At 42.9% G+C, this 22542-nt stretch overlaps 2 protein-coding genes across 3 annotated transcripts in view; both read right to left on the reverse strand.

Moving 5' to 3' along the window:
* LOC310844242 (potassium channel, subfamily K, member 16-like) overlaps positions 1-22542 on the reverse strand; it is a 68267-nt gene that overhangs the window by 12513 nt on the left and 33212 nt on the right. The window lies entirely within an intron of this gene.
* LOC310844217 (potassium channel, subfamily K, member 16-like) overlaps positions 4108-22542 on the reverse strand; it is a 31278-nt gene continuing 12843 nt past the window's right edge. The window contains exons 1-6 of one of the 2 annotated variants that reach the window (XM_083738088.1): positions 19034-19408; positions 16914-17114; positions 15358-15478; positions 13835-14009; positions 12723-12874; positions 4108-4482 (exon numbers count right to left, since the gene is read on the reverse strand). In XM_083738088.1, the coding sequence (XP_083594214.1) occupies positions 4316-4482; positions 12723-12874; positions 13835-14009; positions 15358-15478; positions 16914-17108 (810 nt within the window). In that variant the 5' untranslated portion in view covers positions 17109-17114; positions 19034-19408 and the 3' untranslated portion in view covers positions 4108-4315. Of the gene's footprint in view, positions 4483-12722; positions 12875-13834; positions 14010-15357; positions 15479-16913; positions 17115-19033; positions 19409-22542 lie in introns of those variants that run through there. The other variant, XM_083738089.1, reaches the window with a different exon arrangement.

The following is a 22542-nucleotide window of genomic DNA, read 5'->3' on the forward strand; positions in this document are numbered from 1 at the left end:
ATCAAGAGTACAATAGGAGCCATTAACAATGCAAGGGAACTTCCCTTTTGCCCCTAAAGGTAAAGGGCCCCTGGCAGTTATGTTCAGTTGCGGACGACTCTGGGGATGTGGCACTCATCTCGCTTTACTGGCCGAGGGAGCTGACATTTGTCCGCAGACAGTTTTTCCACGTCATTCGGCCAGCATGACTAAGCCGCTTCTGGTGTAACCAGAGCAGTGCACGGAAATGCCATTTACCTTCCTGCCAGAGGGGTACATATTTATCTACTTGCACTTTGACGTGCTTTTGAACTGCTAGGTTGGCAGGAGCTATGACCGAGCAATGGGAGCTCACCCCGTCACAGAGTTTCGAACCACGCCCCTAGGTATGAACAAACACTGGGGATTTGGGAAGTTGCCAGGGAGCCTGCTCTGGGGGAGGGCAAGAGGTTTCTGGGAGAAAGAAGGTGGGGGGAAAGAGACATCCATCTTGGAGAGAGACAGAAGGATGCCTGCACTGCTGCCTCTTGAACTGACCATGCCGTAAGATCTGGACTCCTTCCATGCAGACTGAAGATATAAATAGCTCCATAAACTCTATTTCTTAAAGTACAACAGTTTCCTCCGTGTCTTCTGTTCTCTAAATCGACTCTGGAAGCATGGTGTCCAGATCATGGGAAGTAATAAATGTATCAAGAGATCAAGAATCTAGAAGCCAAGCCTGATGAGGAACGGTTGAGGGAGCTGGGTGTGTTTATTCTGAACAGGAGGAGATATGAGAGCCATCTTCACGTTCAGGAGGAGCCAGCCATTGAACTATGCTCAACATAGAGGGTACCCAGCCGTCTGCCAGCAAATATGGAGGGGGCTGAAGACCCTTCCACCCCCTAGAAGTTGGGACGCCTGTCCTAAATCCCGTCAGCTGACAGACCATAGGAAACAGCTGAATTAAATCAAGTCAGATCATTGGCTCATCTAACTGAGCATCACCTACACTGGCTGGCAGAAGCTCTCCAGTTTTTTTACTCTGGAAGATTTAGCATTTAAAGCATGTTTCCTGCCACTGAACTGTGACCCTTCCTCATCTCTTGAGTAAAGCAGGATGTAAGAGACCCTAACTGCAAGAAGCTGAGCTCTGTTCTTTGGGATGTGTTGCCATTGCTTTCCTTCCTCCTCACGATTGATAGGAGGGATGCAACAGAGAAATGCCCACCCAAAGGGGTTTGCTAAAACCCCGTGTGAAGGACACAGCTTTGCTTCAGTTTTGCCATTGCCTCTACCTTTTGCTCATCAGGCTCTGTGCCTCAACCCTTGCTAAAACAGCAAGAAGTCCCCAAAAATGTAGTGTAGTAGGAGAGCCGGGGGGGGGGGAATCACATCTGGCAATAAATGTGCCCCTTTCGTTATAGCTTTGCTCCTAGAGCATAATATACATCAGGAGGCTTCATTTGGTCAGAATTGAATATACACCTCCAGAGTTGATGCTAAATACAACAATTTGCTCCTGGCAAATGAGCCACCCTAGCCACTAGAAGGCTGTGAAAATTTGTGTCCTGCGCTTTTTAGATTTGTCTACCCATGTAACTATCTGAAACCCAAGGGTTGCCACATGTGAAATATATTGGCGTATTATTTTCAGCTGTCCAGCCCCACTAATGAAAATAGTGCTGTGCCGTACTCTTAAGAACATCATCAACACCCCAAGATGGCTTGCTTCCCCATTCTGTTTCCAGGGAAGACAACAAGGAACCTTGCAGCACCTTAACAGCATGAAGCAAGGTGTGGTGGTGGTCTGATTGATCTCAGGGTTCCCTACTCCAGCTGCTGGGTCCCTGGTTGTGAGGCTGCATCCATGTCATACATTTAAAGCACACTGCTTCCCTCAAGGGGTCCTGGGAACTGTAGCCTGCCTCTGGCAGAGCTACAGTTTTGGTGTACACCTTCCAGAAGCCCAGCAAGCAGATCTGAAAAATAGAATTTCATATTACAATCCTATTAATATTTACTCAGAAGGAAGCACTCTTTGTTTTCGCCCAAAGTAAATGTGCATTGGATTGCTTGGCAGCCTTAAGGCTGCGCCGTTTTACTCAGAAGTGACTCCCACTAAATACCTAGAACGAAGACTGTGGCCCTCCAAACTTCCTTGGGCTGTGGCTCTCATCTGCCCCAGATCAGAAGAATCTTTATTTGCATCAACTACTAGCCATAGCAATAAATTAAAATAAAATAAAAAGTACTGAAGCTAGAGCTAAAAATGTAACTATACAAAATTCATTTTGGAGGTTTACATTAATAATCAAATAACCAGCCAAAGGTCAACAATGATGGGAGTTGTAGTTGAAGAACACCTGAAATTGTGTTCAGGATTGTATGACAAACACTGTGGAGAATGTAAACTACTTTGGTGAACTAAAAGATCATTTAAAACATACATAGGGAGATGGGGCAGAGAATGTGCAGTGCCTGAACTCAACAGCAGGCTGTAACATTTAACCTTGAAGACTCCCAGTTGCAGAAAAGTGTTCTGTGCAGAAATATGACAGACACTAGTCTTAGCACTTTGTTCTGTTCTGCTTTGCAATGAGCCTCTGTCAGGCTTTATTATGGCAACACCTTGCAGAGATCAAAATATAAAACTTAAAAGATTACAATGTTTTATACCAAACCCTAAATATGTGGTAGTCGAGGTGTAATGGAGGGAAGTGGTGGGGCGTGGTGATGGGTAGTCACAGGGGTGGGAATGACTTTTGTTCGTGTAAAGAGTCATTTATTTTTGTCTATGTATTTCATTTCTTTTTATTTCTGTAACATTAAAATTCAATAAAACAAACAAATAAACAGTAAAGATGTTACAAACACAATATTCAGTTATTCTATTCTATTCAAGGAATAGAATAGAAAATAAAAAGGATGAAACAGATTTTTTTTGAATATGCTAATAAGCCAGGCAAATTACTGGCATGGCAGTTAAGGAGAAAACAGCATAAATTTAATTAATAAATTAAATGTAGTGGGGAAAGTAAAAGATAATCCGAAAGATACACAAAGGCAATTTGTAAGATATTATACAGAACTGTACCGAGCGAGTTCTGAAAATAAAGAGAAAATTGAAGAATATTTAAAACAAAAAAATTCCAAAAGAAAAAATAGATTTTCTAAATGCACCATTATTGACACAGGAGGTACAAGAGACAATTACAGAAGCTAAAATAGGTAAAACACCAGGGCTAGATGGACTGTCAGCAAAGTACTATTAAAAAATTGCAGGACCAACTGGTACAACCACTTAAATAGTTAATGAATGAGATACCAGAGATTGGGGAAACACCCAGTCACTGGTATCTCATTCATTCTGAAAAGTTCTGAAAAAAGGCCTATATCACATTGATTCTGAAGAAGAATGCTGGCTCACTTTTAGTTAAAAATTATAGGCCAATTTCTTTTTTAAATAATAATTATAAATTATCTGCCAACATGCTAACCAAATGAAGAGGGTTTTAGTGGACTTAATTCGTCGAGATCAAGCAGGTTTCTTGCCAGGCCACCAGATGAAGGATAAAATAAGAAAGATCATTGATGTTCATAGATGCAGAAAAGGCCTTTGATAATGTTTCATTGACTTTTATGAAGAAGATGATAGAAATGATGAACATCAGGGAGGCTTTTGGTAGAGGTATGGAGGCAATTTACTCAGACCAACAAGCTATGCTGATTGCGAATAATGGGATTATGGAAAAATGTAAAATAACGAAAGGGACAAGGCAAGGGTGCCCCCCGTCACCATTATTATTTATTTTGGTGATAGGGACCTTAGCGAGAGAAATACAATTCTCTTCCTTATGGTGTGTTTCATCTCCTTTCATTGGTTTGTGTCCTCCCCTCCAGAGCAGGAGAAAGCAAGCATGCTCCCTCTTCCATGTGACAGCCCTTGAGATATTTGAAGAAAGCTCTCATATCTCTCCCAGTTCCCTCTTTTCCAGAATAAAAATACCCAGCTCCTTCAACCACTCCTCATAAGGCTTGGTTTCCAGACCCTTGATCATCTTGGTTCCTCTCTAAAAAAATTATCAAAGCACAATATATATTTTGTAAAGAAGAGATATTATAATCCGATGCAGAAAACCCAACTATTTCACAGTTTATTAGGAATTACTTTAACTTATAGACCAGCTAGCCAGTTTTTAAGGAATCACTTGAATGTCACAATGCCATATAATTATAAAAAGCTCAGGGGAGGTTCTTGAGTATAGCTGATTTTTATGTCCGTCTCCACCAGAATGCAAAGATAAATTCTCCTCCAGTGGAAATGTAGCAAACTGACGCCTTTTGGGCAGTGTTATTTTTGCCTACTACTGTCTTTTCGTGGGCTTGCTTTTGGATCCGCAGGTGCCAGTAATGATGATACCAGTTCAAACAACACAGTTATCCAGGCCAGACCCATGACGATCCAAAAGGATGCGATTGTCCTGTAGCCCGGAATATACGTCCTGTCATGCTTCCTCCCTGAAAACACAGAGAAAAGCAACAATAATGTGTGAGGAGGTGATTTAAGGACTCACCAATTCAGTTAATCTAAACTTCGTTAGCTCACATTCACAGCATACATTTAAAAGACATTTCTACCACTGAAGTGTGAGAAGAGTGTGGTGAAGTGTGACAAGGAGTGTGGTGGAGTCTCCTTCTTTGGAGGTCTTTAAGCAGAGGCTTGACGACCATATGTCAGGAGTACTCTGATGGCGTTTCCTGCTTGGCAGGGGGTTGGACTCGATGGCCCTTGTGGTCTCTTCCAACTCTATGATTCTATGATTCTATGATTCTAAGATGAACACAGGAAACTGCTAATGTCTTTATAATTGCCTATTCGTCACGGTTTGGGCTCATGATGATGTTTGAACCTGTAAAGGCTTTGGTGTGGTTGCACTGTCGATTTGCAAGCCCCCTCCATAGAGGCTGGCCCCTCTCACTGTCCTCGGAGCTTGCTTACCGGTAACCTCCTCTGGCTGATATCCAGACAGACCAGGGAGATTTTGATAGGCGACATTTTCCCAAGCATGGGCAAAATGCACAACCCCTCCCTTCTGCTTCCGCAGGGGAAAGAAAATAAGTCAGAAATCTATTTACATGATGTTTATTTCTGACATTACAGCACTAGAGAAAAAACACGTCCTTTCAGTTCAGTTCTTCCAGCAAGTCTGACAAACTTCCTGAACATGTGCACACAGGAGGTTTCAAGTTACACTCTTCACAAAGACTTATCCAGCCTGTGAACGTCCTGGGAAATTCTTCTTTCCCACAGATAAGCGCATCATGTGGTGTCAACAATCTGGCTGTCTGCAGTGGTGATGTTTCAATATACTGACATCCTCCCCCATATGAATCATCGCTAGCTGCGGACAAAGCTTGATCCAGAGAAGAAAACAAACAGTTGTTATACATGAAACAATCCCCTGTCGTTTCAGTTCCACCCTTGGAACTACCTGCCACTGGTTTCACCAATGTAATTCTCTGGTTGTCTGATTTCCAAGGAATGAGTGCTTCTGCATTACCTTGGATAGGGAACGTTGTGTTATGCTTAGCAACTCCCTGTTGTGTCTTTGTCTCTGACTTAGACACAGCTTCAACCTGCCTTGAGTTGTCAACAATAGTAACACATGCAACAGCTGAGTTAGCAAACTCTTTTGAATACCTCTTGGGTGGTACGCCCTTTGTGATTCTCTCAGACCTGCGTATGAGGTATTGACCTCTTTGCTGACTGGTTCAGTCTCAGGACTTTTCAAAGAACCAGTTCCAATAGTAAACAGTGGTTCATCCTTAACCTGTGAAGATCTAGCTTTTGTGTGTGAACCTTTCTCAATAACTGTGTCAACAGAACTCTCTGAGCTTTCTGTGTCACTTTCAGTATCACTATAATCAGAATAATCAAATTCATCATCTGAATCATCAGCAGTGGGATATGTGTGAAAAATTACTCTCTCCTGTCCAGGAGCACTCTCTAGAAATTTTGTGAGAATCAAAATTACTCTGTAGAGACCCTTTTCATAACCCACAAGAATGCCTCTGGCATTCTTCACCCCATCTGGAGTTTCTGTTCTGATTTGAGATCCCAAAACCCTAAAATGTGAGACAGGAGGTTTTCTGCGGAACAGCCTCTCAAAAGGAGAACATTCCATACCTTTTGAAACCTTTCTCACCCAAGTGTAACAAGATAAAGATTCAGCCCAAAACTCATGTGGCAAGTGTGAACTCAGCAATTGTGCCTTCATGAACACCTTGTTCACTTTTACACACACAGTTTTGTTCCATGCAGCTTCTGAAACAGCAACCTTGTGCTCTATCCCTTGATTCTCAAGGAAATCCTAAAAAACCTGTGAAAGAAAAATTGGCTTCTCATCTGTGTAAAGAAAATCAATATTAGCATCATGAACATTCTTAACCTTATCACAAAACTCCTTAAACCTTTCTAAGGTTTCTCTGGGAGATCTCAATATGTAAATCCATACATATTGAGAAAAATGATCAACAAATACAAGATCGTATTTTGCATTGCCTCTAGAAGGTGCTAAAGGACCAATTACATCAGCATACACTCGCTGAAAAACTTTGTTAATCTTTGTTGCCTTTCCTCTCGTGTCTTCTTTCGAGATACCTGCAAGAGAAAGCATTTTAGATTCACATGCAGTGCACATTTTATAATTCGATTCCTCAAATGTCAACAGATACAGTCACAACAAAAACTAATCGGACAGTTATGATGAGAGTGCATGACGGATCTCGTCTCCAGTTCTCCTTTTTCTGTGAACCGTCCCTTGGATCTTTCCGGGCCCCAAGCTGTTATTTGTCACTGCTCAATGACCCACCCTTGCATCGTGGTGTTCCCCTTCTGTTGTTAGATGTATTGGTTTTTATGTTTCTGTGCTTTTATGTTTGTACATATTTTATGGGCTAATAGCCGTAAATAAATAAATTTGAAATTTGAAACAGATACAGCCCGTCTTTCTCTCTGGCAGAAAGATACAGCTCTCCATCTTTGTAGATTTTGCAACTTTCCTCATCATAGGATAACATCAGTTTCTTCTTAGTGATTTGAGAAACACTCAGCAAATTGTACTTTAAACCTGGAACAAAATAAACATTATAGTCAAGTTCAGGCTTTCTAGATACACAGTTCCAATCCTGGTTGCTTCCATTTCCTGACCATTGGCCAATTTCACAGTGAAGCGTTGCTTCTCAAATGTAGAAAACAGTTCTCAATGTGATGTCATGTGTTGCGTGCACCCTGTGTCTATTATAAATGAGTTCTCCACGGATGCTGTGGCTTTTAGTGACATCAAAGCCATATCTGGTTTGGCCTGGGACTGGGTACGACCTTTGCTTGAAGTCTGAGGCTTTACAGAGCTCCCTCTAGTTCCTTTCTCCTGACGTGGTGTCTCCTGATGAACAGCGTTCTGAGCTACAGCTTTCTCCTCTGTACCAATAGTAGTGGGGGTGCTTGATTCCCGAGCTTCACTCCCCCCATCAGCAACAGCCATTGCAGCAGTAGCAGGATCATTAACAGCAACAGCAGCAACAGTCCCTTCACTTCCTTGTTGTGGCTCAAAGCTCCTCCCAGCTTTCGATGAGCTCTCAAGAATTGGGCTAGCTTCATCTTGGCTCTCCCTCTTTGGTGCAACCAATTCTCGGTCCTTGCTTCCCACCCCAGCTTCACAAGCTTTGCGGAGTGACTCCCAAGCGACCCTTGGTTCTGCTGCACCCTTTAGGACTGGCTCAAGATAAGCGTCAACATTTTCCGCCAAAATTCTCAGGACACGCTGCTTCAATTCACTTTGAACTGCAGCCTTCTCCCCCTGTGCTTGTACAGCAACAGGCTGTGGGGTTTGTACTAAGTCCCATAGTTGCTCTCCCACCAGCAAAAATTCCATTGCAAATGACCATTCAGCCAGTTTTGGCTATTCAGTTTCTGAGATAACAGAGCCATCTTTAATGCCAAGCTGCAGCTTCAGCTACAAGCTGGAAAATCCAATAGTCTATTGCCTGTTTACAAGCTGCTTTGCACCTGGCAGTCAGCCTCTGCTGCCTGGAATTTTCCCTTCCACAGAGAATCTGTAAATGATAAGCCTTCGCTGCAATCCAACAGCAATCAGCAAGCTGCGCTCTTCTTGGAAAGTCCCCTTTCCAACAGTTTGTTTACAAGCGTCGCTGAAAAACACAGCCTTGCTTTTGCTTTTGAAGCTTCTTTTCTCTCTATACTTTTTAAACTAACCAGCTCATAAATTTAGCTCAAAAAGTACTCACGACCTGTCACATAGCAACAGAACTTCTTATCAGCTCTGGAATGCGAAGTATGTGGCCTCTCCGCTCTGTTTTATCCAAAACAGGAGCCTTTTTTTCTCAGGGAACCGAAGACGTTTCAATTCGCGTTCACCATCCAGCCATAAATCAGCATCGCAGAGGTCCGTGGATCGCTGCTTATCAGCAAAAAAAAAATCGTCTCCCACCTGCTGCTCAGCCGTCTTGATGCAACCATCCTCTGCTACCACTTGTCGATTTGCAATCCCCCTCCATAGAGGCTGGCCCCTCTCACTGTCCTCGGAGCTTGCTTACCGGTAACCTCCTCTGGCTGATATCCAGACAGACCAGGGAGATTTTGATAGGCGACATTTTCCCAAGCATGGGCAAAATGCACAACCCCTCCCTCCTGCTTCCGCAGGGGAAAGAAAATAAGTCAGAAATCTATTTACATGATGTTTATTTCTGACATTACAGCACTAGAGAAAAACACGTCCTTTCAGTTCAGTTCTTCCAGCAAGTCTGACAAACTTTCCAAATTTCCAGCAAACTGACCAAATTTCCAATCAGTGCACATCCTGTAACTTCCTGCTCAATGATGATGATATTAATAATAACTTCCTGCTTAATAATAGTAATAACAATAATAATAATTTTATTTGTACCCCACCCATCTGACTGGGTTTCCCCAGCCACTCTGGGAGCATATATCAAAACATTATAAAACATAAAACATTACAAACTTCCCTATACAGGGTTGCCTTCAGATGTCTTCTAAAGGTTGTGTAGTTCTTTATCTTCTTGACATCTTCCTGGTTCCTTGTAACCTCACTTCTTACAGTGAGGGACCCACCACAGATGGACCTCAGTGTCTGGGCTGAACAATGGGGGTGGAGTTGCAGTTTCAGCCAAGAAAAAGGTGCAAAATCACTGGCCAGGAAAACATACTGGCCATTTTCTTTTCTTTCAAGTTTGATGCATCCAGACCAACCTTCTGCAATGCAGGAATCTCAGCTAAAGCATCCATGACAGATGGCCATCCAACCTCTGCTTAAAATCCCCCAGGGAAAGGGTCCACCACCTCTCATGGGAGTCTATTGCACAGCCAAACCGCTCTTTCTGTCTGAAAGGCCCTTGATCATCTTGGCTGACCTTCTCAGCACATGTTCCAACTTGTCAACAGCTTAAACTGTGGTGCCCAGAACTGGACACAGTATTCTAGGTGTGGTTTGACCAAGGCAGGATAGAATAGTTCTATTACTTCTCTTGATCTGGACACTATACTTCTGTTGATGCAGCCTAGAATACTGTTAGCTTTTTTTTTTTTGCTTTTTTTTTTTTTTGCTATTGCATCACACGCTTGACTCATTTTAAGCTTGTGGTCCACCAAGACCCCTTGATCCTTTTCACATGTACTGCTAGTAAGCCAGATGTCCCCCATCCTATATTTGTGCAACTGCTTCTTCCTGACTAAGCGCAGAACCTGACATTTGTCCCTATTGAAATTCATTTGTTAGCTTGTGCCCAGTTCTCCAATCTGTTAAGGTTATTTTGAATTGATTCTGTGTACGCCACAACAGCAGCAAGAATACTTATTGCAAAGTATTGGAAATCACAAGATCTACCCACCCGGGAAGACTGGCAGACAAAGGTGATGGAATATATGGAACTGGCTGAGATGACTGGCAGAATCCGGGACCAAGGAGAAGAGTCGGTGGAAAAAGATTGGAAAAAAGTTCATCTTCAAAAATATTGCAAAATTAAGGATTGTTAGAAAGATGTTGGAAAAAGAAAATTATGTTGTTTTGGCAGAAATGATATAAAGGATTAAGTAAAAATGAATTGATGAAAGAGAGAACGTAAAATTACAGTATATTAAAACAAATTATTAAGATAAAAACAAGGTTGGAAGGATTTGCTGAAATAACAATTTGAATTCGAATACAAAAATGGGAGGTGTGAGGAGGTCAAGGAGATAAGTAAAGGAAGAAAGCTATGTAAAGGTTCGATTTGTCCTTTTTCTTTTTTAAATGATTGTATTTTTTCTGTCTTTTTTATTTTTCTTTTTTCCCTTTTTTCTTTTTGTAACCTTTAAAATTTTGAATAAATATTATAATATATATATATATATATATATATATATATATATATATATATATATGCTTTCGTAGATTTTCACGGGTACAGGAATGCAGGTTTTGGTGTCCTCGGGTGTCTTCCCGTGTAAAAGTTGGGGTGTCTAGGCGACGTTTCGACGAGGTCTCACTCGTCATCTTCAGGCTGGTGCTTTCGGCTTCTTGTTACTGGAACAGAGCGGGATCTCAATGTTTGAGTTCCTATAAATACTGTAGAGGGGGTGTGGTGTCTAGCCTCCAATGTTCTGGGCAGAGAGGAAGTTCCCAGGCTAGTGTGCCTTTTCTTCTTTTGTTCCTTAATTACTTGAGAGATACCTTGAGTGATTTCTTGAGTGATATCCTGAGTACCACTTAGGTGGGTCATTAGGTGTGGATTAGTTGCTAAAGTCTTTGTGTCTTGACCTCTTGAACTTTGTGAAGAGTTTTCCTGAGAAGATGGCTGTATTGCACTTAGTTGTGCTTTGGCTTGGCTTCGTGTATAGGGGCGAGCTGTGGTTTTGTGGCTTGTGTCAGCCAGATCTGTGTAGGGATTGCAGGGGGGTGCAGCATCCGGAGGTGCCACCATGGATTGGCTACTGGATGGTGTCAGTAATTCATCTGTGGAGAGGGTCTGGGTTTGGGTCTGGTGTGGTTGAATGGTGTTGGCGTTCTGTGTGCCTCTGGATCTGGTGTCAGTTTTTGTGGGGAGGGCTAATTTCCAGATGTCTGGCAAGCGGGATGTGTCGTCACGCTTGTTCATGTTGTGAGGGTGTTTCTCTATCTCGATGGCTTCCATGATTATTCTCTTGTGGTGATGTTCCGTGTTAAAGAGCAATTTGGAATCTGCAAAATTAATTTCGTGTCCTGTTTCTTTCATGTGTTGGAAAAGAGAGGAAGTTTTTTCTTCTTTTTTGACGGCATTCTTGTGTTCTGCGATACGTGCATTTATTCGTCTGTTTGTTTGTCCAATGTACGTGGCTGGGCAGACTTTGCAGGGTATTTCATAGATCCCTTGGTTTTCCAACTGGATTTTATCCTTGGGGTTTCTGAGGATATTGGCTATTTTTTGGTTGGTGCAAAAGGCTGTTTTGATATTGTGTTTATGGAGGATTTTGCTAATTTTATCTGTAGTGCCCTTGATATAAGGAAGGAGGGCCATGCCATTGTTTTCTTCTGTGTCTTGGTTTTTGGGGGGTGTTTCCTTTTGGATTAGCTTCGTAATCCTGTTTTGCTGGTATCCATTGGCAATTAACACATTTGAGAGATTCTGTAACTCAGTTGTCAAGTGGTCTTTGTCAGCCAGGCGTTTGGTTCTGGAGATGAGAGAATAATCATGGAAGCCATCGAGATAGAGAAACACCCTCACAACATGAACAAGCGTGACGACACACACACACACATCCCGCTTGCCAGACATCTGGAAATTAGCCCTCCCCACAAAAACTGACAACACCATTCAACCACACCAGACCCAAACCCAGACCCTCTCCACAGATGAATTACTGACACCATCCAGTAGCCAATCCATGGTGGCACCTCCGGATGCTGCACCCCCCTGCAATCCCTACACAGATCTGGCTGACACAAGCCACAAAACCACAGCTCGCCCCTATACACGAAGCCAAGCCAAAGCACAACTAAGTGCAATACAGCCATCTTCTCAGGAAAACTCTTCACAAAGTTCAAGAGGTCAAGACACAAAGACTTTAGCAACTAATCCACACCTAATGACCCACCTAAGTGGTACTCAGGATATCACTCAAGAAATCACTCAAGGTATCTCTCAAGTAATTAAGGAACAAAAGAAGAAAAGGCACACTAGCCTGGGAACTTCCTCTCTGCCCAGAACATTGGAGGCTAGACACCACACCCCCTCTACAGTATTTATAGGAACTCAAACATTGAGATCCCGCTCTGTTCCAGTAACAAGAAGCCGAAAGCACCAGCCTGAAGATGACGAGTGAGACCTCGTCGAAACGTCGCCTAGACACCCCAACTTTTACACGGGAAGACACCCGAGGACACCAAAACCTGCATATATATATATATATATATATAGAATTGATTCTGTCTTCTGTGGCATTAGCTACCCCTCCGAGTTCAGTGTCATCTGTACATTTGAGAAGCATCCTCTCAGTTCATTCAACCAAGCATTTATAAAGACGTTGAACAACAACAGGCCCAGGAGAGAACCTGGTGGCACCCTACTTGTCACTGAACTGAGCTTTCATATTTTTCAGTAGAACAGATTGGTTCCCACTAGTACCTTGAGGCCACAGGTGACCTAGTATTATCTGTAGAACCTGTTAAGCCCACAATATGAAAGTATTTTGAAAGCCTTACCTATTAGATAGTCTCCAAAACCAATGGTGCTGAGGGTAATAAATGTATAATAGACAGCTTCATAATAAGCCCAGCCCTCCATCCATTGAAAGAAGAATGATGGCAAAATAAGAAACATTATAAGTCCCAGAACCACGAAGATGAAAATGTATCTTGCTGATTTCTGAAAGATAAAGCAAGAAAAGAAAAGACAAGGGCACTTTGATGCAACAGAGCTCAGTTCTCTTGACCTTCAGCCATGCATAGGGATTTCGACTTCATTTGGAGCACAATACCCAGTTCTCTGTTCACAGGCAATTGCTTGCGTCACATCTTCTCACTTGGAGCCTGCATTCTTTTCTTTTGGGTTGCTGTGTGGGTAACCTCCAATCTAGGAAGCTCCTTTTAAATTTCTCCAAGACACGCTCCAGGAGAGGAGATGGTGGCTGGTTTGGCCACAAACTAAGGCATGGTTTGGCTTAGCATGTTGTCCAAACTCAGGCTCATTGTTTGTGCCTCCTCCAGACAAACCACAAGTTGTAAACAAAACAGAAACCATCGTTTTAGAAAGAGGCAAGTATCTAAAAGCCTTGGTCTGTCGTAATCCTGTGTTAACTTGGCAAACTTGATTTTCTAAACATTGAAAAAAATGGTGATGATTCATTTTTTGTTCAGTTGTATGTTGTTGCATATACCCTCACACCCACGAACCCATGAGTTTCTCTCATTTCTGTTTGAAGGCAGAGCTCAAATTTGTCTTCCTCAATTATTTAGAGGGCATCATGCACATGTCTAATTTATTCTTGTCTTCCTCCTAATATAAAAGCAGCTAATTATATAGTGGTACCTTGGGTTACGAACTTAATTCGTTCCGGTGATCCGTTCTTAACCCAAAACCATTCTTAACCTGAGGTACCACTTTAGCTAATGAGGCCTCCTGCTGTGAAAAATAATAGATAAGAGAAGAGATCTGTTGGATCAGGCAAGGGCCCATCGAGTTCAGGATCTTGTTCTCATCGAAGCTGACCAGATGCCCACAGAAAACCTGCATACAGGACCTGAGTGAAGCTGCAGTCTATGTCGGCCTCAGTCTTGTGACTGCTAGATTAGAAACCATCTCTAGATAAAGTAACTGAATTACCTTGTTTTTTTTTTTCCGATACACTTGCTCTGCACACCATTCAAAGATTCCTGAGACTAAAAAGCCAACATAGTTCAAGCAGATGAGGTAGAAGGGGATTCCAAAGAGAGCAAAAATAACACAAAAGATCTGACCTTCTTTGGTTCGGGGACAGAGGTATCCATAGCCTGTTGAAAGATTAAGAAAGAGTTGAAAAGGACATCTGCACCTGTCGATTTGCCAATTGCCTTCAGATTTTTCGAGAAACAGATAAGCCCTTTTCTTGGGTATCAGAAGCTGCAGCTTTATGGCCTGAACTTGAAGTACAGATTAGTTTGTCCCTAGCACACTTGAATCAACTGTTTGTGCTTCACACCAGAAAGCTTCAATAGAGCTTTCCAAACTGTGTGTCATGACACATTAGTGTGTGGGCTGCAGTGTTCAGGTGTGTCATGTGAACGCTAGAAAGGGGTTATAACTGTTACGATATGAGAGCAACGCAGCTGCAAACTGGCAGCTGGGTGAAAACATCACATGATGTGGCTGACTGTGGGAAAGAATGTTACAGCCAGTTCACAGGGCGATTCACCGGAATTTGCTCTGTGTGTAATATGAGACCTTCCTGTTGCGTATGTAAAGGAGGTCTTAGTCACTTGCTTGCTGAAGTCTGAACTGATCGGACATGTTTTCTGTAGTGCTGCAACGTCAGAAATAAAGAGATGTAAAAGGATTTCTGACTATCTCCTTTCCCTGCTAGGGAAGCAAGGAGGGAGGGGGTGTGCATTTTCCATGCTGGGAAATGTCGCCTATCGAGATCTATCCTGGAGTTGCGGGGATTGCAGCCACGGCAGATCACCAGTAAGCAAGCCGGGAGTCTGGGAGAGTTGCCAGCCTCTCCCTAGGAGGCTTGTTTGCCAACAATAACCACCAGTTCACTAGCAAAAGTGAATTACTGTGTCACAATTTGAAGCATGTATAAAAAGTGTGTCACCAACATGAAAATTTTTGAAAGCTCTGGATTAAACAATACTAATAAGGTAGGTTCTCCCACTCATTCAGTGCATGGTTTTCTGCATTGAAGGCATTCATCCAGACAAAAAGGGTGTCTGGTTTCTTGTGTATTGTGTAGATTACTGGAAAGAAGTTGCAATCCTATGCAAATATATTGGGGAGCAAGTCCCACTGAATGCATAGGGTTGTACTGAGAAGGACGGATTTGCCTTGGGAGACTGGCATTGGGTCAGTTGTACCTGGTGGGATTTGAATTCGTTTCCTAGCCCAACTACTTTCCACAGGATGGTTTTAATAATGGGTTGGCCCCAGAAGGGTGGGGAATAAATAACTAATCAGGGAATGGTCTTGTTGGGCATATATTAAATGAACTATTTATTTGGCCAGAAATGGAAAGACAAAAATGAGATGTGAAGGATGATGAAGGAGCAAAAGCAAAGCCTGCATCTTTACACAATTTATCTGAGAGCAGTTGAATGCGCTGCATACTATATTCACGAAGAAGCCAGAACCAAATGACAGTACCTATTGTGCATAACATAGTTCCCACGAAGAAGAAAGAATTAGCAAAATTCCAGCTGCCTTGTTTGTCATGAGGTTGGGTTCCTACTGGATCTATTCCCATCTGAACAGCTGTTATCAGTTTCTGCAATTGAAGGCAAGGCTCAGTTTGAATATTCCAACAATAAGAATAGCCCCTCCTCTGATTATCACCAGATACTGCTAACCAAATCACGATGCATTCAGAAGGGAAGTTCTTGTGGATTAGTTCAGCACGTTCTTCCCCCAGTGGCCAGCCCAATGCTCATGGGAAGCCCACAAACAAGACCTGAACACAACAGCCCTCCCCTCACTTGTCACCCCCAGTAACTGGTAGGCATGGGGCTTATGCACACTCAACCTTTCCTCCACTCTTTCCAGGCAAAGGCCCACACTCCAAGGGGTGCTTGTTGTGGTTTGCACCAAGCTTTCCCAGTTGAGAGTGTTTGGGTTGTTGAGAGGATGCAGCAGTTTCACCTTCAAAGCTTAGTGATAAAGTAGACTCCTTACACAAGACTTGAAGATGAGTCTTGACTTGTCAGGATGACAACTTGGGCTTTTTTTCAGCAGGAACTCTCTGGAACTCAGTTCTGGCACCTCTCAAGTAGGCGCCTTTGCCATTATAGGAGAAGGAGGGAGGTGTTCATGGTGAGTTCTGGGAACTTCTGATACCTCTTTTCCTAGAAAAATAGCACTGATGGCAACGCTATAACAAGCTGTGTTGTTTATATCTCAAGTTCAATACTAAGTGTTTCTCTCCCTTGACCCCAAGAGAGGGTTTGGTCTTCTTGCTCCAAAAGCACACTTTAGTAGCAATGCATATATTATTACCCCTTGGCTTGCCTGTTTTGATAAAGTCTTTTGGACAGAGTCTGCTTGGAATATTGGCTCTCCCATATTCTCAGTCAACCAAACAATGGTGAGACTACCCCATCTCCCACCCTCTGTTCTAAGGCACAAACACACTTTTCAAGGCAGTTAACCAGACAATGATTCAACTTTCCTGTGACCTTGAACAGAGTCACCTGTTTTGCAGTTGCTATATGACGTATGTTAAATTATTCTTTGCAAAATATGTTTCCCATCAAATACAGTACAAATACTAACAAAACCTGCTCCTTATAGCTAAATCAGAGTAAACGTCAATTTGGGTTTACAATCAATTGCCGTTAACCAGCTGGTTTTCACGAGGAAAGCCCCAGAGCAACGAAATGGTGCTCAGACACGGAGCTTTAAATCATGGCCAGGCCTGGAGAGAGTGAAGGAAAGCTCAGTGTGGAGAAGCCCATGCAGAACACAGCCATAATGTCTAGTAGTCATTCCTTGTCTTATCCTCCAACAATCTGCCTAATCCTCCATGGGGATAAATTTTCACATGCAGAAAGAAGGGTGAGTCCTTATGGCTTTATGCTGGCCATGATTCGGTCCCCACCTCAATTCCCACCTCCTAAACTGGACCCCCCATATATACTTTTTGACCTCTTAACCTCTGGTGTCCTGCCACGGTCATCCCTTTCAGTCTTGCTAAAGTAATGCCTTACCTGTATGAAATACTCCACGTCTTCTGGGCTGAGACTGGGGTAGTTCGAAAGAAATTCCAGTTTCAGGCGAAAAATTTCCTCTTTTACAAATTTGTGGTGATCATTCTCCAGAATCTCGAAGACGAAGGAACCCATCACCACGTAAGTCATGAAGCCAGCCAGCAGTAGGAGGCCCTGAATCCTGTTCACACGCATGTTGTTCTGTGTGAGAATGAGCGCCACGGAAGAATCAGACACAAGAGCGACTATCGTTTAGTAAGTAAGTCCTTTTTGTCTTGACCCAGACTCAAGCGTACAGCCCCATAGCTGGGCACTCTCCATAGCTGGACCCAAGCTAACCAAATGAATTTTAACAGGCTCAAATGTACAGTTCTGCACTTAGGCAGGAAGAACCAGATGCACAAATAGAAGATGGGGGACACATGGCTCAATAGCAGTACATGTGAACAGGATCCAGGGGTCTTGGTGGACCACAAGCTGAGCATGAGTCAACAGTGTGATATTAATACCATGAGATTTATCTAAATTAGTATCATTAAACATCAACAAAATATATCATGAGGTATCAGTGGATATAAGGGACGCGGGTGGCGCTGTGGGTAAAAGCCTCAGCGCCTAGGGCTTGCTGATCGAAAGGTCGGCAGTTCGAATCCCCGCGGCGGGGTGCGCTCCCGCTGCTCGGTCCCAGCGCCTGCTAACCTAGCAGTTCGAAAGCACCCCCGGGTGCAAGTAGATAAATAGGGACCGCTTACCAGCGGGAAGGTAAACGGCGTTTCCGTGTGCTGCGCTGGCTCGCCAGATGCAGCTTTGTCACGCTGGCCACGTGACCCGGAAGTGTCTCCGGACAGCGCTGGCCCCCGGCCTCTTGAGTGAGATGGGCGCACCAACCCCAGAGTCTGTCAAGACTGGCCCGCACGGGCAGGGGTACCTTTACCTTTATCAGTGGATATTGACAAATGGCAGTCATTGAACCTGACTCTGTGGGGGAAAGTCAGTGCTCTTAAAATGAACATAATAGCTAGACTAGTTTATATCTTTAGAGGAATTCCAATTCACATACTAAGAAATGGTTGTATGGAAGAGGTGGATGAATTTGAGTATATTAATGTTAGACCAGCTGATAAATGAAGAGGATGTATTTTATACATATTCCTTTTGAAGAGACAAATACAGACTACCTACAATGGCAATATCTCCTGATATTGCTAACCACCATCTACAGAACAGCTACTTTTACAGCCTCAGAGACCCCAGAGATAAGAAAGCAGTTGATTCATTCTTATGCAGCAAAAAAGGGCCATCAACATATATAAATCAATTTGATATACAGGTACTGAGGGAGGGATGGGATAAAGAATTAGAGATCTCAATTTTCACCTCACAGTGGGAAACTCTTTTAAGTGCCTTAACAGGGGATCTCTGTACCTTAAATTGAGGTTCATACAACAAAAAATAATATATTGAATATACTGGACCCCATTATGTTTGTTTAAAAAAGGGCTATCTAAGGTATCTAACTGTTGGAGGTGCAATCAGTACAATGTTTTCCCAAAACCTATGTGTTTTTCATTGTCCTATATTGAGAGATTTTAGGCAAATGGTAACAGAAACTATCAACAGAACTGTACGGAATAATCTGACATTTACAGTGCAAAATGTCCTTTTGAATTGTATACCCAGCACATGGAACCTTACAAAAGGACAATATGACTTTGCCTTCTACATGGTTAAAAAAAATTGTCTCTAGAAAACGATTGCAAGGAAGGTCTCAGATGACAAAACCATATGTGAATATGTTGCTAGAAAAACTAGAATAAATGAGTATTTTGAAAAATGTGCTTCCTGTTGTATAGGTGTCTAAAATAAAAGATTATACTGACTGTGAAAAAACAACACTGCTTCAATGACTTCTTGGGAAAGTCATTTGGAGTGTTAGGACACTGCATGTCATAATGCATTTTCTCTTTCCGGGTTTGGTTTGGGAAACATAGCGGATGAAAACCAGAAGGCTTTGTCATGGTGGAGCTAGTGTGTTTTCCCACATCCTTAACCCGCCCAGGGGTCATTTGAAGGAGGGAATTGAAAGGAGCGGAGAGGTCTTTGCTTGGCTCCTCACTCACCCTGACAGGGTCCTTCAAGTCCAATTCTTCTTAAATGATCCACTTCAACTTCCAATAGCTGATGGGAGAGTCTCAGTGCTTCCCTTTCACTGGGTAGCTATTTGTTAGGAGCAGTTAACACACACACCCCGTGGACTCTATGAGGTCATGGGTATATTACTCTCTTTTGTGGACTGGCTTACCTGGTCCTCTGTGAGGTCACCCCTCTGTACCTGCTGGGCTGCTGAAAGCCTCCAGGTCTGAGAGGCTGGTAGGAAGATCAGACCACAATATTTTAGAAATGTACAGAGAGCAAGCTTGATCTATTTTTACATCCAGCAATGGGAATGCTCATCAGATTGGCAGATGGCACAAAACTGGGACGGGTTGCTAATGCTGCAGAAGAAAGAATCGGGATTGGGCGTGCCATTTGTCCTCTTTTTCCAGGACACGACCTCTATTTCATGAGCAATGTCATCATTGCGATCCATAGTTAAAAGCATAAGTTGGCAAATGTGTCCTCTTTTTTGCAACCCTACACTGAGCCCCAGCTAACAAAATGAATTTCAATAGGGACAAATTTTTGGTTCTGAACTTAGGAAGTAAGAACAAGATACACAAATATGGGGGACACCTGGTTTACTAGCATGCGAAAAGGAACTAGGAGTTTTGGTGGACCACACGCTAAACATGAGTCAGTTGTGTGATGCATCAGCAAAGCTAATGCTATTGTTAAGCCCTCGGAATGAATAAATGCTAGGATTTTGATTAATTGGGATATGGATTAAAACATAAACTGCAGAGCTGTTCCAGACAGGGAATTCCTGGGCCTCCTTATTGAAATCAACCTGGCTGACATAGGCTATCAAGAGTACAATAGAGGCCATTAACAATGGAAGGTGTTGTAAACAAAATTTCCTCTTTCCCCTTATGGGGTATCCAAGAGCCCATATAGAGTCCTTACATAGGTTCCCTATTGGTAGGAAAGAATAACAGAGGCCAATCAGAGAATATTGGGAAGCAAAGCAGCTAGTAAGCTTGATCTTTATTGATCTGTTGCAACAGAGTGCTCCTCTCACCTGCAGGAGAAAGGAGGGACCTCGAAAAATGTCGTGCAAGGCCTTATAAAGACTTTTGAAATTGCCACCCTGTAGATCAAGACCACCCCCAGAAACATCATACATACATCACAGAAGGGGTGTAACCTAAGACCACCCCTCAGATACCTCATACCTACATCAAAGAAAAGGCGGTCTTAAAACAGAAATTTGAATGTTGTTTTTCTCCTGTCGTTGTTTATCTCCTGTCTGCCAGGTTACTTGATTGGATTTCCCGGGGAGCCTGGCCATTCTTTTGTAATGATAAATACTTAGTTCCTGGGCCATGTCACAGGCTCACACCCTATTCATATCTTAAATTTGCCCTTAAGACAGGATTTATGAGGAAAGAGACAATGGGAGGTTTCCCACTTTGACCTTGCAGAGAAAACATTTGCTCAGTTTAGGAATCAAAATGGTTCCAGGTCGGTCTTCCTGTGCTGATCTATGTACGGGCTTGGTTGGTACGTTTATGAACATTACCATATATCTAAGACCATAAAATTCCTATCACAATATTGTAGCACTATGGCGGTGTGAGACCAGAGGAGTTACACCCCTTCTGTGATGTATGTATGTGCCAAATGGCCCACTGGTCTGACTCTGTGTGAGGCTGCTTCCCATGTTCCTAAGCATTCTAAATGGAGTGCATTTGTTAAGGAATGCAGACTCTCCAAGTTTCCATCCCTGTTTTTGATATGATCCTTAGGATGTCCCTATTTTCACTGGAGAAAAGCTGGAGAATATGGGAATGACTCCATCTCACTAAGAACCAGCAGGCTACCAAGAAGCTGGGAATAATGTGGGATGTAACTTGCCCAAGTTCCCTCAATACTGTGGACCATTGTTCTTTGAATATGGTTGATCACCAGTGCTGAAGCAATGATTCTTCAACATCAACTTCGTTGGACTGGACATGTTGTGCAGATGCCTGATGATCGTCTTCCAAAGCAACTACTCTATTCTGAATTTAAAAATGGAAAGCGTATTGCTGGTGGTCAACAAAAGAGGTTTGAAGACTGTCTCAAGGCAAATCTAAAAAAAAGTAGTATAAACACTGACAACTGGGAAACACTGGCCTGCGAGCGCTCCAGTTGGAAAACAGCCTTTACCAAAGGTGTTATGGGCTTTGAACTCTGGACGCAAGGGAGAAACATGCTAAGACAAAGGCACGCTTGGCAAACCCTCACCGTGATCAACTTCCGCCCAGAAATGAATGTCCCCACTGTGGAAGGACGTGTGGATCCAGAATTCGCCTCCACATTCACTTACAGACTCATCGTTAAAACCGTATTTATGGAAGACAATCTTACTTGGCTATGAGTGATCACCACAGAAGAAGAAAGAATATTGTTGAAACAGAACATGGTTCAAATTCTGGATTGGTTGAGATGAAATCTCTCTTTACCCAGAAAAATAAATTAGAACTGTTTTTCCCCAAAAAGCACCACTTTCATATCTAAGCAAATCCACATTCACCAAGCCTTTATGTCCTGGCCATGCTAGCCACATCACAAGGGCAGTTGTGAGATTGTGTGAACATTAAATTGCCTTTATTTGGGGAATGTGTTGCTGCCACCTGTGCACAAATAGGGGCATATCTCCATAGCAAAGCTATATTTAGATTATCTTCTTTATGGTGTGTTTCATTTCCTTTTTTCTTTGTCTTCCAGTGGAGGCCTGAGGTCTTAAGCATTCAGAATTCCCCACTCTTTGTCCAAACAAGTGCCAAGAGACCTTGGCTGTCCTCCTCATTTTCAACTTCGCTCCGATTATACTATGACCCTAAAAAGGCTGCGAATTCAGGGATGAAAAAGAGTGGGGTGGAAAAGGTAGGCATACACAGAAGGGGGTTTTCCTTCTGGTGGCGGCTGGACAGTCAATACCGTGGAACGGGAAAAGTGACCCAAGCAAAAGCACAGATCCCTTCTCCCCAGAGATGCATTCACACACACTTCACTTGGCAGTACCTCAGGACATTCTTTCCTCTCAAATCGTTCCAAGAGCTTTCTCCTGCAATTCCATATTTCAGGGACGGTTATACTTCAGTGGTGGCCAATTCCCAGTTTGGGAGCTTGATCTGGCCCCAAGACAATTATTCTCTAGCCCTTCAGAACCCTCCACTGTTTTTGGCGATGGCACATATATATAAATAGTGAGTGAGGGAGACTGTTCCACTGCTGAACAGCTCTTACTGTCGGAAAGTTCTTCCTGATGTTTCCTTTCTTGTGACTTGAAGCCATTGGTTCGAGTCTTGCCCTCCAGAGCAGGAGAAATCAAACATGCTCCCTCTTCCATGTGATATTTGAAGATGTCTCTCATATTTCCCCCAGTCCCCTCTTTTCCAGAATAAAAATACCCAGCTCCTTCAACCACTCCTCATAAGGCTGGGTTTCCAGACCCTTGATCATCTTGGTTGCTCTCCTCTGCACA

The sequence above is a fragment of the Podarcis gaigeae genome (genome assembly GCF_964106915.1).
Source record: "Podarcis gaigeae genome assembly, chromosome: 1".
Lineage (NCBI taxonomy): Eukaryota > Metazoa > Chordata > Lepidosauria > Squamata > Lacertidae > Podarcis > Podarcis gaigeae.